The 13,341-nt window shown below is 41.0% G+C and overlaps 1 protein-coding gene across 2 annotated transcripts in view; it reads right to left on the bottom strand.

Annotated features, from left to right (window-relative positions):
* Positions 1-7,114: 7,114 nt before the first annotated feature.
* Positions 7,115-13,341, bottom strand: part of ppp1r16b (protein phosphatase 1, regulatory subunit 16B) — a 149,565-nt gene continuing 143,338 nt past the window's right edge. For both annotated transcript variants that reach the window (XM_049587339.1, XM_049587426.1), the window contains exon 11: positions 7,115-11,729. In XM_049587339.1, the coding sequence (XP_049443296.1) occupies positions 11,256-11,729 (474 nt within the window). In that variant the 3' untranslated portion in view covers positions 7,115-11,255. The remainder of the gene's footprint in view (positions 11,730-13,341) is intronic.

Below are 13,341 nucleotides of genomic sequence, written 5' to 3'. Positions count from 1 at the left end.
CCTAACCGGATGTGATGGTGGTGAGTGACGTACGCTGATGACTGATATGCTTTAGCTAGCTAACCAGTGGCAACGTGGGCAGTAGGCACATCTCCACATGTAAATGCAGCTAGCTGCCTGTCTGTCAGCAAAGCCAAAGGAAAATAAAGTAAAAGGTAAAATTTACATCACAAAAGAGAAATGAGATGGAGTGCTCATGGTCAGTGGTTTCATGAAATAACCAGTACATCTGTAACATCACGTGTGTTAATATTGACATACTTATTCATGTTGATTTGTGTAATAAGTTTTTTTCTATACGCAAATTTAAATTTGAGTCAAAATGTCTGCCACATGAGCATACAGTTCTTTTTTTTAAATAACAAGCTGCCATATTTCAGTCGATATTTCACATTTGTACGTATGTACATGATAATGGAGTGTTTTCTGGTTTTCACAAATGTATATGAAATATTATCAATTAAGAAGTACATAATACATTTACAGCTGAAATAATAAGGCTTCAGCACAACCATATTTTGACATAATAGTTTTGGAAATGTATCTGGACATATGTAGTAGTTGCAGTTGCAGATTTGGTGCAGGTTTGTGCTCTCTGAGTGTCCTTCTAGATCAAAATCATTTTGGTTCTATGTTGAATTGTATTTCCAATATATGATTTTACATCAGTGTTTTCACTGCCAATTGTCAAATAGTATACTGCTTGTGACTGTGTGGTGTGAATAGCTGGCCTGACATCCAGCGGGAGGAGGACTAACAAAGATCTGCACACCCACGGTTATTCATTCATTTGAACTTGATATGTCCACTTGATATGTGGACATTGAAGTCGAAGGAAGGAAGTCTTGCAGCTCTGGTGAGGCACTCAACAAACCAGTTAATCCGGTTTGTTGACACCAGCCAGTTTGTGAACCTAAACAGTCTGTTCTTTGGTTAAAGTTCAAGCTGTTTAGACGTTGAAATGCCGTTAGTGTGAGTCATGACTCAAATCCGTGTACCTCTGTAGTAGCTTCTCCCGTGTAGCAGTGTGCAGTGCCTTCATGGGGAAATGATCATAGGTGGGTACGGGCCCTTTGGTGAAAAACGCAAGATCTTACAAAAAAAATCTGCCATGAAAAAATCAAACAAAAATAATTTTCTGTTATGTTTCAGTTAAATTGTATTGTAATGATTGTAGCATGCATTAAAATGAATGATTATCAACACGTTTCAATTAAGAACTGACTAAAGTAGTCATTTAAGTTTATGTTTAACACATGTGAAGAGGTTTACCTGATATAACAGTGGAGCACAGGTCATTGCGTCAAACATTATTATTTTATGAGTAAAGCGCAGCAGGGATGATGTTCCCTTATAGGCTGATGCAGAAGTTGGCCTTGCCCTGGTTCCCTTGTCAAGAAACCAGTGGGATTTTCCCTTTGGGTTTTGGATTATTGCAGAAAATAAAGTCTGTGGCAACAAAAGTTTTTGATAATTACATGTTTTGTTCAGCAAGATAATGTTCATAAAGTAATGCCACATTTATGATTTTTTAAGCACAAATGCAATCGCCAGATGTCAAAAACTAATTAGACTATAAACAAACTACACTACAGTCACATTACATGACTTTAAAGTTGCCACCACAACAAGGTTGTAAAGCAGTGATCGACATGATAACTCTCTGTACTCTCATTTAGCCACTTGTTAGCAACTTTTTTTTTTTTTTCCAGATACAAAAGGTTCAAAATTCACGATTGGGGTTTTTACAGTGATAATTTATGTTGTAGAACAAAATGGAAAAGCCAAGGGGATTTTTCCAGTCAATTTTGGATTACTGCAGAAACTAAGCTCTTTCATGAACAGAAGTTGATACTTACATTTTTTGTTCAGCAAGAGAATCTTTACAACTGAGCACCACTTTCATGATTTTTGAAGTGTAAATGCAATCACCAGAACTAAAAAGCTAACGTTTAAGCTAACGTTAGCCTATAAATGAACTACACTGTGGTCTCATGGCATCTGTATCACTACTACAGTGAGACTCTAAAGGCGGTGTTTGGTGCGGTGACATTCTAATGTCCCTGAGAGCCTGTAGTCTGAAGCCCCTTTTACGCTGCCAGATTTTCCACAAATGTTGGGCCGATTTGCCAGCCAGCTGCAAGCGTTTATACACACAGAGACGGAAAGGCGAGTTGATCCGAGGTGCCCAATTTTCCGCCTCGTAGGGTAGTCATATTGGCGGAACCCCTTAAGTTTAAACAGACCGAGGTGGCCTTCTGCAATGGGAGGGGCTGTTGAAGTGTTGTGGAAGGAGCTGTTGATGATGCCACACGTGCGAGCCACTGGTGGTGGATAAACAGGAAACAGTTGATAACAGGAATTAGCGAGCAGCTAGTAGCAGGAGGGAAACACAAACCTGACAGACACTGTAAAGATGAGCAACTGGGGAGACAAGGAATAGCGCACCCTCCTTGCCCTCACAAACCAAGAGGCCATTAACCGTCAGATGACAGGGATGGTGAAGAATGGACCAATTTATGAGAGTATCGTCGTCTGACTACCGCGCCTGACTAGCCATGACTTCCCCCCCACGTCACTGTTTACGTCACGCTGAGCTACACGTTTCGTTACTTGCTCACGTCCCCATTGCCCCGAAAAAGGCACATTCTCTATAAACAAAAGTAGGTAGGCGGCAATTTTCCACCCTCCCCGATTTTGTTTTTATACTGCCAATGCTGAAAAAAGACTGACTGGGCTTTCCTGCAAATTTGCACAATTCCTATCTAAAAAGGGCTTGATTTTGCCACTTGTTAGAAATTGCCTTTTAATGACAATTAACAGCTTAAAAATTGATGTATTTTATGTCGTAGAACAAAACATAAAAGTCTCTTAAGCTTGTGTCAACCACAGCATGTTACCAAAAACCCATTCGAAAAAAACCTGTTGACTTGAAAATGGGGAAACTTGGGGAGCTAAAATGCTAACTCATTTCCGGGTTTTTAGGACTCATTCTTACACCACTCTAGTTACCTACAGCTCTGTGAAGCTATACTTTCAGAGGTGCTTTGGGCTAAATACTAAATGAAACATTAGCTTTTGTGTTACCTTTTTAGTTCTGGTGGTTGCATTTAAGCTTCAAAATCATAAAAGTAGTATTTTGTTTGTGAAAGAGTTCAGTTTCTGCAATAATCCAGAAAAGACTGGAAAAATCCCCTTGACTTTTTGTTAAGGGAACCAGGGGCAATCCTAACTTCCAGGTTGGCCTAAAAAAAAAACAATCAAACAAAGGTCATCCAGCAGTACTGTTTGTTAAAAATGGAAGAACTGGACAAGTTCTAACTTTGACCTGATGATGGCACGAGAAAGTCAGGGTATCACCTGAGTTATTCCAATTCATTTTGAGGGGAAACATAAATCCCCTCTCCATCCAATAGTCTTTGAGATATTTCAGTTGCGCTGACCCGAGTGACTTTGCAGACCCTGGAGTCCCGCCACCACTGTAATAATAATTATTATTGTGATAATGATTTTAACTTTATCACTCAGCATTAGTGTCAGTAGCTCTTGCACTGACACGGTGTCTAATGCCCGAGAGTGACTAAGTGACTTTGATCTCCGAGTGTAAATCCCTCGGTCGATAGGCTTTTATCAGCGGTCGGACAGACAGACATCGACTCCCTCCACTTAGACATCTTAAATTCAGGTCAAATAGGACACTGAGGCTCAGTTAAGTCCAACGGATCCTGGGAACCGAGCAGACGTTCTGACCCACTGAGCCATCCATCTGTTCTTTTTGTGCAGCTCTTCTATCCGTCTTCTAACAAGCTGGCAGGGTGGTCAATAGTTGTGGCCTCCTCCCAGCGCAGGCCTACTTTCAGGCTCGCCATCCACCCTTTCATTTGCATGCTGTCTTTATTTTGTCAGTGCAAACATTCCGTCCTCCCCCTCATCCCTCCATCATGGTGGTCAGTGTCTCAGCCACTACTGGCATCGGTTCATTTTCCCACTTTATCGTCCACAGTCCTGCTGCTCCTCAGGGCCGTCCATCATCATCCCTCCATTTATGTGTCCAGCAGAGTGGTCAGTATGCGTCTGTATGCTCTCTCTGGCACTGATCCACTTTGTCCTTCAGTGAAGAGGACTGAAGGACTGGGACCTGAGCCAGCTGGCCTGGACTCAGTGTAGCTCAGTCACAATAGCAAAAGCCAGGCCACACAGAGGAGGTTAATGCAGCCCAGATCATGTGTTTTCAGCACCATTGTCCTCGTCTCTGTCTATATGCCTTAGAGTTACACAGAGGGAGCTTCAGACCAAAGGATCATTTCTCCTAACGTTTGCTCATGAAGACACATCGAGCAGCATAATCTCATGTAACTGTTTGACGAAGTAGTCAGTGTTTGTTTTTCAAATCCCTGAGCTTGTATGTAAGCCAGTAGGTGCTCATTTATAGCAGCCTAATGTACTGTAAATACTGATAAGCTCCTCCATAAACACAGACAGCTATGTCAGTGCCAAAAGGTCACTTCCTTAAAATCAACAGCAGTGAAAGCGAAGAAAGGGATTAATAAGCAACCATGGCAGACGGTGGCTGCTGTTTCCTTGTGAACTGTCACAGAGGATCATCTGAAAGTACAAGATGTTAAATGGCAGGAAAAAATGTTTAAAAATCCCCAAAAAGTAGCTCACAGTGAACTGTTAGAAACATGAAATATACTTTTATCTTTTCCAAACTGTCTTCTTTACTTGTCTCCGTAACCCAACTGTTATGTGTCTGAAAACGGACTGCTGGGTGCAGCCTGTAGAAATATTGACCCTGCTGACCCCGCAGCCAGTGAATGAGAGTTCAGAGAGAGAACGAGGGAAGAAAAAGACAACACAGAAAATCATTGAAGGAAGCAGTTGATGCCGGGCCAAGACCCTGACAGCTGTGTGGTGAAGGACAGTCCAGCCTCTGCCTGTTTCAGAACAGAGACGAGCTGTAGAAGTAGGGCAGAGAAAACAGGGTGAAATAAATTGTTAGTAACCTTCATATGGCATGCAAACGTGAGCTGCACACAGTATGGTCATCTGACTTCAGCAATAAGGTGTCTGAATACGAGAAGAAAACAATTGTGCTTTAAAGAGATGAGCAAGAGTAAAGGGCCGTCCACACAAAGAACAGTAACTATATCTAAGATATGGTTTTAAAAATGCATCTAAATCAAGTGGAAGAGTCCACACCACAATTACAGTGTGTGCTTGCCACTGCACCTCTGTTTATAGAACGTTTCTGTTCATCAGTGTGGAAGCTCACGTTGTTATAGTTATAGTTTTTGGTGTGGACGGCCCTTGTGAGTACTATGAGTACTTTAATAGGTTGCATTCACAGCCCATACAACTATACTATTTATTATGCCAAAAAAAGGGTAAGGGCGCATTCACACCAGGATAGTCCGGGGGACTTGGTTCAGTTGGGCGGGGAATACTGAAAAATTTCACACCTTCATTTGGTTCAGTTCACTTTTCACTTTTTGCCCTCTATGTCACTTCCTCTCTTTGGTTCACTTCCTTTCTTTGGTTCGCTGGCTAGTCCATTTGCATTTCCCACTGTAAGCGAACCGCACCAAGGTTCACTTGCAAGTGAACCGAGACCCCCAGTTTTCAAACGGACCAGGGTTCGCTCGTTTGGTACGCACCAGAGTTCGAATGAGCGTACACACCCCTCCAAACGAACCAAACTGTCTGTGGCAGTGGCCCAGGGTTCGTTTAAAGTGGACCAAATAGCGCCAGTGTGAATGCGTCCTAAGTATATCCCCAATACATAGTATGTGGAATTCTGCGTGTCTCTCCCCTCACCTTTGTGGCAGTGTCATAACTGTACAACAGTGTAAGGCAATTAGCTGACAGTGACCGAGGAAGGCGGAAATTATTTAAGAGGCACTGAGTTATTTACACGATATTATCATATTTGTATTACTGACATATAAAATATTTCATTTTTAAATATCACAGTTATTGACAATACTGGTATATCCTGACACCCCTTTGCCAAATGCAGTTTGCTAAAAATACCAGGATGTTCTAACCCATCTGGTCGCATTTTGCAGTATGCAAGAATTCTGACTCACAATTGTCTGCTTAGAGGAAGATTCGTAATATTGACTAAGTTACAGACAGATGACAGCTCACTGACAGCTGACAGAAGCTGCAGTGACCAATGACAGCACATTCAAGTGACTAATGACCAGTCAGATAGGAATAATAAGAATAGAAGTTGTTGAAGTGAAGAAAATAATCACTAAGATTACCAACAACAAAGAGACATAACTTGGAAAGTAACTGACAGAGAAATGCATTTGTAATTTTACTGTCGTGAATATGATACTTCATGTCAGGATCCCCAACTAAATACTACTATATTAAGTAAAAGCAGCAGAGCTCTCCAGGGTGACCTCCGTCTCTGGGAACTTCGGTGAACTGTATTTTGTTGTATCTACAAGGTAATGTTAAATTACAACTGCTGCATTTCAAATCGCACACCTTTTCTTTTTACTTAAAATTTCATGCTACGGACTGCAAGGTATATGTGAGGGCAGCATAATTGGTGAGGGCAGCTGCAGTACGTACCGAGGGCTGCCCTCTTAAAGTCAAAGACACAGATGTTGGTGCACATTTCAGATCTTTCGTTAGCATAGTTAGCATCCATTAGCTTGGAGGGCTAACTTGGCTAGTTCAAACTCTCGAACTTGATCTAGAAAAAAGGAACAAACAGTTGAATTTTCGTAGTAAACAGCTAAATCTGATTTGACTGACATAAATCTGAGTCAGGTAAAGCCCTAGTATGTGCTGACAGTAAAACGAGAACGCAGTGTTTGCTTTCCTCAACATCCGAATAGGCATCAACTTTTGAGGCTGACAACTATACATACTGCCAGAGCTAGGCTAAAACTAATTATTATTTTCATTATCGCTTAATCTACTGATTATTTTCCTTATCCACAAAATGCTCAGCGATGCCTTCGAATGTCTTGTTTTATTATTGATCGAGCTATTCAACATTTTTCGACCTGTAGGGCACATCTGTATTACAGAAGAAGAAGAAATCCATTGTACCTGATGACAAAAGAGCTTCACTGATTCAGAAGAGATCATATAAAATTCTCAAAATATACAATTTATTCAAAATATGTTAATGCAACCATCAATATATTCCAGTAATTACAAAATCAGTAGTTTTTTGTCTTCATAATCTTATCATTATAGACAACAAGGCTTGCAGACAAACACAAGCTTTGATCTATATACCATGAGGACACACAGCCGACTGTCCCTTTCTGGCTAATACTGACCAGGTCGTGGTTCAAAACTCAAATTAAATGCGATGTGGAATTTCATAATTAAGGAAGCATAACTGACATTTAAATGGAATTGATTGCAGCAGCTCAGATAAATGTGAACTTCAATGAATTTCAGCTGAATCATAACAGGATGACGTCACTGCCTTGGACACTTGAGAGAAGAAAAAAAAAAAAAAACACAAAAAGGAGGAACCAAAAACAGGGGATATAGCAGTCTCTTTGACGGTGACTTAATTTGTACTTCCTCAAACTGAGCTGAAAAACAATCTGCTTCCTATGAAAATGCAGAAAATTTCACAGAAAAAAAAAATGGTCACAGCGACAAAAAAAAATACTGAGAATGATGATGACACCTGGGTGCACTCCACTTTACCAGATACATTTTAGACTGCTGGCCTACCAAAGGGGTCTACACAGACTCACAGTTTCCCCTTGACAACCAGATGTCTGCTAACACTGTTCATATTGTGAGTTATTGTATTTCCTATTTGTTCTTTAACAGTAACAACACAGACATGTAAATGCGGTTCATGGGAACAGAGAAGGGGATATTAATACAAACATATTTACAAACGCATCTGTACAAATATTTGACACTGTACAGTTGATGTGGTGGGGATAAGGTGGTAGTGGCATTGTGGGTAATCAGTTTAAGGGGTTCGCCTGCAGAAACAAACGGCAAAGACAGCCTTCGCCCCCCAGAAGTTTTCAAATGTCCCTAAAAGTTGTTTTTAGATCATGGAAGACTCTTTGGCACTCACAGCGAGATAAGTGGAGCTGATAGAGTTAAACATTTTGTTTTCTTATTTTCCTTCTTGCTAAGAGTTAGATGAGACTGATAACACTCTTATATCTGTGAATTATAAAGCTACAGCCAGCAGCCGGTTAGCTTAGCACAAAAACTGAAAACGGGAAAGAGCTAGCGTGGCTCTGTGAGAAATAATAAATGAGTAACTTTACAAAATCTGTCCACCAGCCCCTTTAACACTCACTTTCTGACAGCAGACATTTTGGTCTTGTACAAGTTGGCTCACTGCAGAGGCTCTTTAAAGGGAAACTTCCCTAGTCTTAAACCTAGACCCTATTTTCCCATGTTTTTGTGTCTATCTAAATAATGAATACAACATTGTTTTGAAACTGATCCAGTGTTGAGAGAGTGCTATAGCCACAGCGGTAAAATAGGCTGCAATGTGATCTCTATGGAAGTTGCGCACTGTCAGTTTACTAGAGATGCACGATATTTCAGCACATCAGAATCGGTCAGCATTTTTCTTATTCTGCACAATGAATGAACATTACGTACACTGTATAGCATTATATTTATGTCCGCTTAAAGTGCTTGTTTTTTATCACTGACAGGCTCTGATGGTTGTTATAAATGTCTACAATATGATGGAAAACACCCTACAGAGAAATGAAACGTTTTTCTTTGCCTTTCGCCGATCCAGTCCATCTGTTAATGTGTGTAACCAAGTCTTGCTCAGGGAGACATCTTGTTTAGAAATCTAGCGGACTTTTCCACATTGTCAGCTAAATACTCAGCCATGACACTGACAATCTTTTAGATGACACTAAGCCACACTTTCTGTACTCGAACACAACAAACTCTTCCAGGCACTCTTCTCTCCAACTCTCATTAACTATTCCAACATTGCTTTTCCTCTGACAAGTCACCTGTCACAACATTTTAGAATGACACTTCTCCTTGAGCGTGACTTGGTCGTGTCCATAATGTTGTCAGACACATAATAACAATCTGAGCCTGTCAGTGACAAAAACAAGCACTTCTATTGGACTTAAAATGACGTTGCACATTTGGTTGTAGGGATTGCAGCCTGTTTCACTGCTGTGGTTGTCGTGGCCTCTCTCAAAATTGGACCAATTTCAAAAGCAGTTGTCTCTATTAGTCACTAAAACATGACAAAAAGTCCAGGATCAAAAATAGCAAAGTTTCCTTTATGAGCACTTTATGGAACAGAGCCATGATTAATTTTAGTAGTTCCACTTGTGCTATGCCTGCTATGATGAGTCATAATATCTGCTTTGAAAAAAGCTATATTCACACTGTTTGTTTAATATGTACAAAATATGGAAATTGTGGGTTATGGTCTGGACTGGTAGTTACTGTATCCAGGTACTTGGTAAATAAATAAATAAATAGCTTTGGGCCGAGCTAGGCTAGCTGTTCTCTTCTTTTTGCAGTTTTTATGCTAAGCTAGGCTAACCAGCTGCTGGCTCCAGCGACATTAGCATACAGATCTTCTCATCCAACCTTTGGCAAGAAGGCATATTTCCCAAAATGTCAAACTATTCCTTTAATTTATCAGAGAAGCTACTTCTAGTATTTGCTCATATTTTTTAAGTTGAAACCATGATGCATTTAGGGACACCTGACGTGACGGTGTGGGCTTTGCTACATACCAAATCCATAATGTTTTTCTTTAAAAAACTGAGGCAAGCATACAGTTCCATGTGTAACTTCAGAAAACTCCTACTATACTTACAGTAATTCATTACATAACATTTATCATTTCTGTTAATGAAACAAATACAGTGACTGGGAGAGGATAAAGCCACACAATGGCCACCAGAAAAAAACAACAAAAACAACAAACAAATAACACTGTTATTTGTAGTGACACCAATATTAAATCCATCCCGACAGAATGGCTCGTTTGTGTGAGTCTTATAACATGTACATATAGCAGACAGTAAGCCTTACTTCACTTTGATCAGTTGAATATTTGATTTTCCACGTCAGAAGGTGCTCCGCTGGATGACACCAGCTCATCTTGTATTGCATTCACTCTCTCCACACACCATCCAAATAATAAATACACTCAACTTTAGGAACCATAATATGCTGCTTCTTTTTTTTTCTTTTTTCTTTTTTTTTTTTTACATAACATTATTTCATAAATAAAGAAATGTACAGTTATTTTCAACCATGTTTGCTTAAATTATCTAAACAAGAGAGCACAAAGTGTGTTATGCATAAAACAGAGCGTGATCTGTCAGTTTGGGTTCGATATGAGAGGACGGTGAAGTGAAGCTTAGCTGACAGAATACAGTGACAGTTTCAAACACTAGTGCAGCACTATACTCGTTCCTGTTACCTCTCGCTGTAGAAGTACACTTCCTGAATGTTTTAACACTGTTTTATGGCATTCCTTCCCTTTACGTATGCAGGTAGCATTTTAAAATGACATTAGAGAGAAATCACGGATCTCTCGTTGCTACGTTTTTGATATGCTGTAGTACAACATGATGTAATGCAATACATCTGGATCGTTCTGCGATGATGTTCTGACGAGAATGTGACAAAAAAGCAGAACAATGTGGTTGACGACAGTTCGAGTTTGTCCTGAAGAAAACGTTTAATTACATGATATCCATCCGTATGTATGGTAGAAAAAAACTCCATCTTTATCTCTGAGGGCAGAACATGCACCTTGTACCTTGAGATCTTCTCTAGTTTCCGGACTCATGATTTTTGACTTGTTCCAGGTGAAAAGCTTAAAAAAAATCTGTCCCCACTTTGATTCCTAAAGGTGCAGGCGGACAGCAGGACAAGAGGAACAGCTTCTTGCACTCTTTCTTTCCTTTTGTCATGTTGAGAGACTCCATATTTGAAAAGGAATTTTAATCCAAGTGACGCCTGGAGGAAAAAAGGTGGCACTGCTCATACTTGAAACATGCCTGTGTTTGGGGAAGATGTCTCCTGTTGTAGCAGGAGTCACATGGCAGGGTGGTACAAGTTTCCAAACCTTCATCAGCCCAGCCATCTCCTCTGGGAGAAGTTTAAAGGAGGGGAGGAACAGGATGATAAAAGACAGGAACAGTCCCTCTTTCCTTCCTTCCTCTCCTCCTACAGCACGCTCCTTGCTTCTCTGTGCAAAGACTTCCTGTTCTGTCAACAGTGACGTGACCGGGGTGCTACGACACACAGCAGCAGGTTCGCACCTTCGGCTGCTCTTCCTCTATTGGCTGTTTCAGTTTGAGGAGGGGTGGGTCGCCGCTGGCTGGCGTGTAGTAAACCGCGTTGCCATTGGAGGAGACCAGTGGCATGCGGGGGTCCTCGGAGTTGTTTTTGGCATCAGTGAAGGAGTCTGTGGAGCCGTTGCCTAGGTGACCGTTGAACAAGGGGTGATTCAACAATTTGGCAGCAGCTCTCTGTTTCTTGAGCTCAGACAAGGTCTGAGCGCGCTCTCTTGGCCAGGCTTCCTCCTGAGTAGGCTGAGTGGTGATGACCCCACCCTTATCAGATGATGATGTGTTGCCATTTGAGGGCGGTTGTGGCGGCGTGGACGTCGTCGTGGAGATGAGGCCGTTCTGTTTGTTGTTGCCGTCTTTGAGGATGGTGGGCAGCTTGGGCTTCTCTGGCAGCTCAACAGCTACGACTGGCTTGACCTGTGGGACGTCAATAAGATTAGTTTAATCCCTCTATAAGGCTTCTCTTTTAGATGATTAAGTGCATGCAGCCTGACTCTGTGTGGGGGAGATCAGATATCTTTGATCTGGTGCCCAAGCTATCCTATCAAGCTCAAATGAAATGAGATGTAAAGCCAATTTATTTGCTCCTATAAATACAGTCTCCCCTCTGAAGTTGTTGAACCACGGCTTTCTGCTTGACAAAAGGTTGAAATTAATTTTATGGTGCATTTTTCTGCAACCTGCATCAATGTACAACCATTTCAGATCATCATTCTTACATTTCTCTTAAAGCCTTTTAACCTTTTGAGGATAACGTGCCTCAGTTTGCTGCAGTCAGTGTGTGGACGCACAATAGTGCTTATAATAGTGATTGCATCATTAGTAGGAGTGTAACAATTCACTCAAAATCAAAAATCGATTGAAGCTTTCAATTCACTGAGATCAAGGCAGAATCACACCACTACCATTTGCATGCATCCCACACAGTTTAGCTCACTGGTTCCCAACTGGTCCAGCCATGGGATCCAGATTTCGCCTTCGTCCTTAGTACAGGGTGCACCTGGTTCAATACATTCAGTGTCATACTTGAGTTTGGCCATGTTGCCATAGCTGTCCGTTAGTTACTTAACTCTACAGCAGGAAATGGCACTTCCAAATTAAAGCTCTGTGCTGGGAATTGATTGTGTATCAAAATAAAGTGTGTTTTCTACAAACTTGACATGTTCATGAGTCACTTGCGGCCCATTCAGAATGGACCCGAAACCCACTTTTGGACTGCAACCCACCAGTTGGGAACCACTGGCATAGCTTACTTTCAGCTGCACTTTTGCAGGCACAATGGCAAGCCGAGGTCAGACACACAACAGAACTAAAAAATACTCCAGCTTCCCTGAAGTCAGTGGTGTGGCAACATTTTGCCTTTCCCATGAGTTATGTTTCTAGGCTACGGTAGTAAAGTGAAAGACTTTTGCAGGTGAAAAACTCAAGGTGATGTTGTAAAGTACCCTCCTGCCATCTAGTGGCTCTTCTTTTTGTTCCCAAGTAAGCGGTAAAATCAGTTACTATTATATTTTAAATAAATGACATAAATTTGACCATATGGCCTTAGTGTGGTACATTTAAAAAAAAATATGGCGGTTATATCACACCTGATACCATGCAACCTATCTTTTAAAGAAGAGTTTAAATCAAGATGCACTAGTCTAACAATGGTATGGCCTTCAGTGCTAATAAAGTCCTGGCTTAGAGAATTGTGACAACTTTAGTAATTAGAGGAAGACAGTTATTTTCCCAGTGTTAGGAAAGCAACTGTGGCACCCAAATATGGTGTGACATTTTTATCTGTTGGGTCGACTGTTGATGGAGGACTGAATTGCAGTTTTTTTCCATTGTGGGTTTCTTCCTGTGTGACTGTTTGATCTTCAAGAGAGTTCTGAAGGAAACTTCCACAACCCTGACACATCTACACTACATCTGACATTTAGACTCCTGATGTGTGGGAGAGATGGTTACAATACTACCTACCTGGCTGAGCTAAAAATATCACATAAGTCATCTAAGGTTGTATTTTTCTGGTACAAAAAATACA

Source organism: Epinephelus fuscoguttatus, linkage group LG1, assembly GCF_011397635.1.
Source record: "Epinephelus fuscoguttatus linkage group LG1, E.fuscoguttatus.final_Chr_v1".
Classification (NCBI taxonomy): domain Eukaryota; kingdom Metazoa; phylum Chordata; class Actinopteri; order Perciformes; family Serranidae; genus Epinephelus; species Epinephelus fuscoguttatus.
This window is presented reverse-complemented; position numbering and strand designations above follow the sequence as displayed.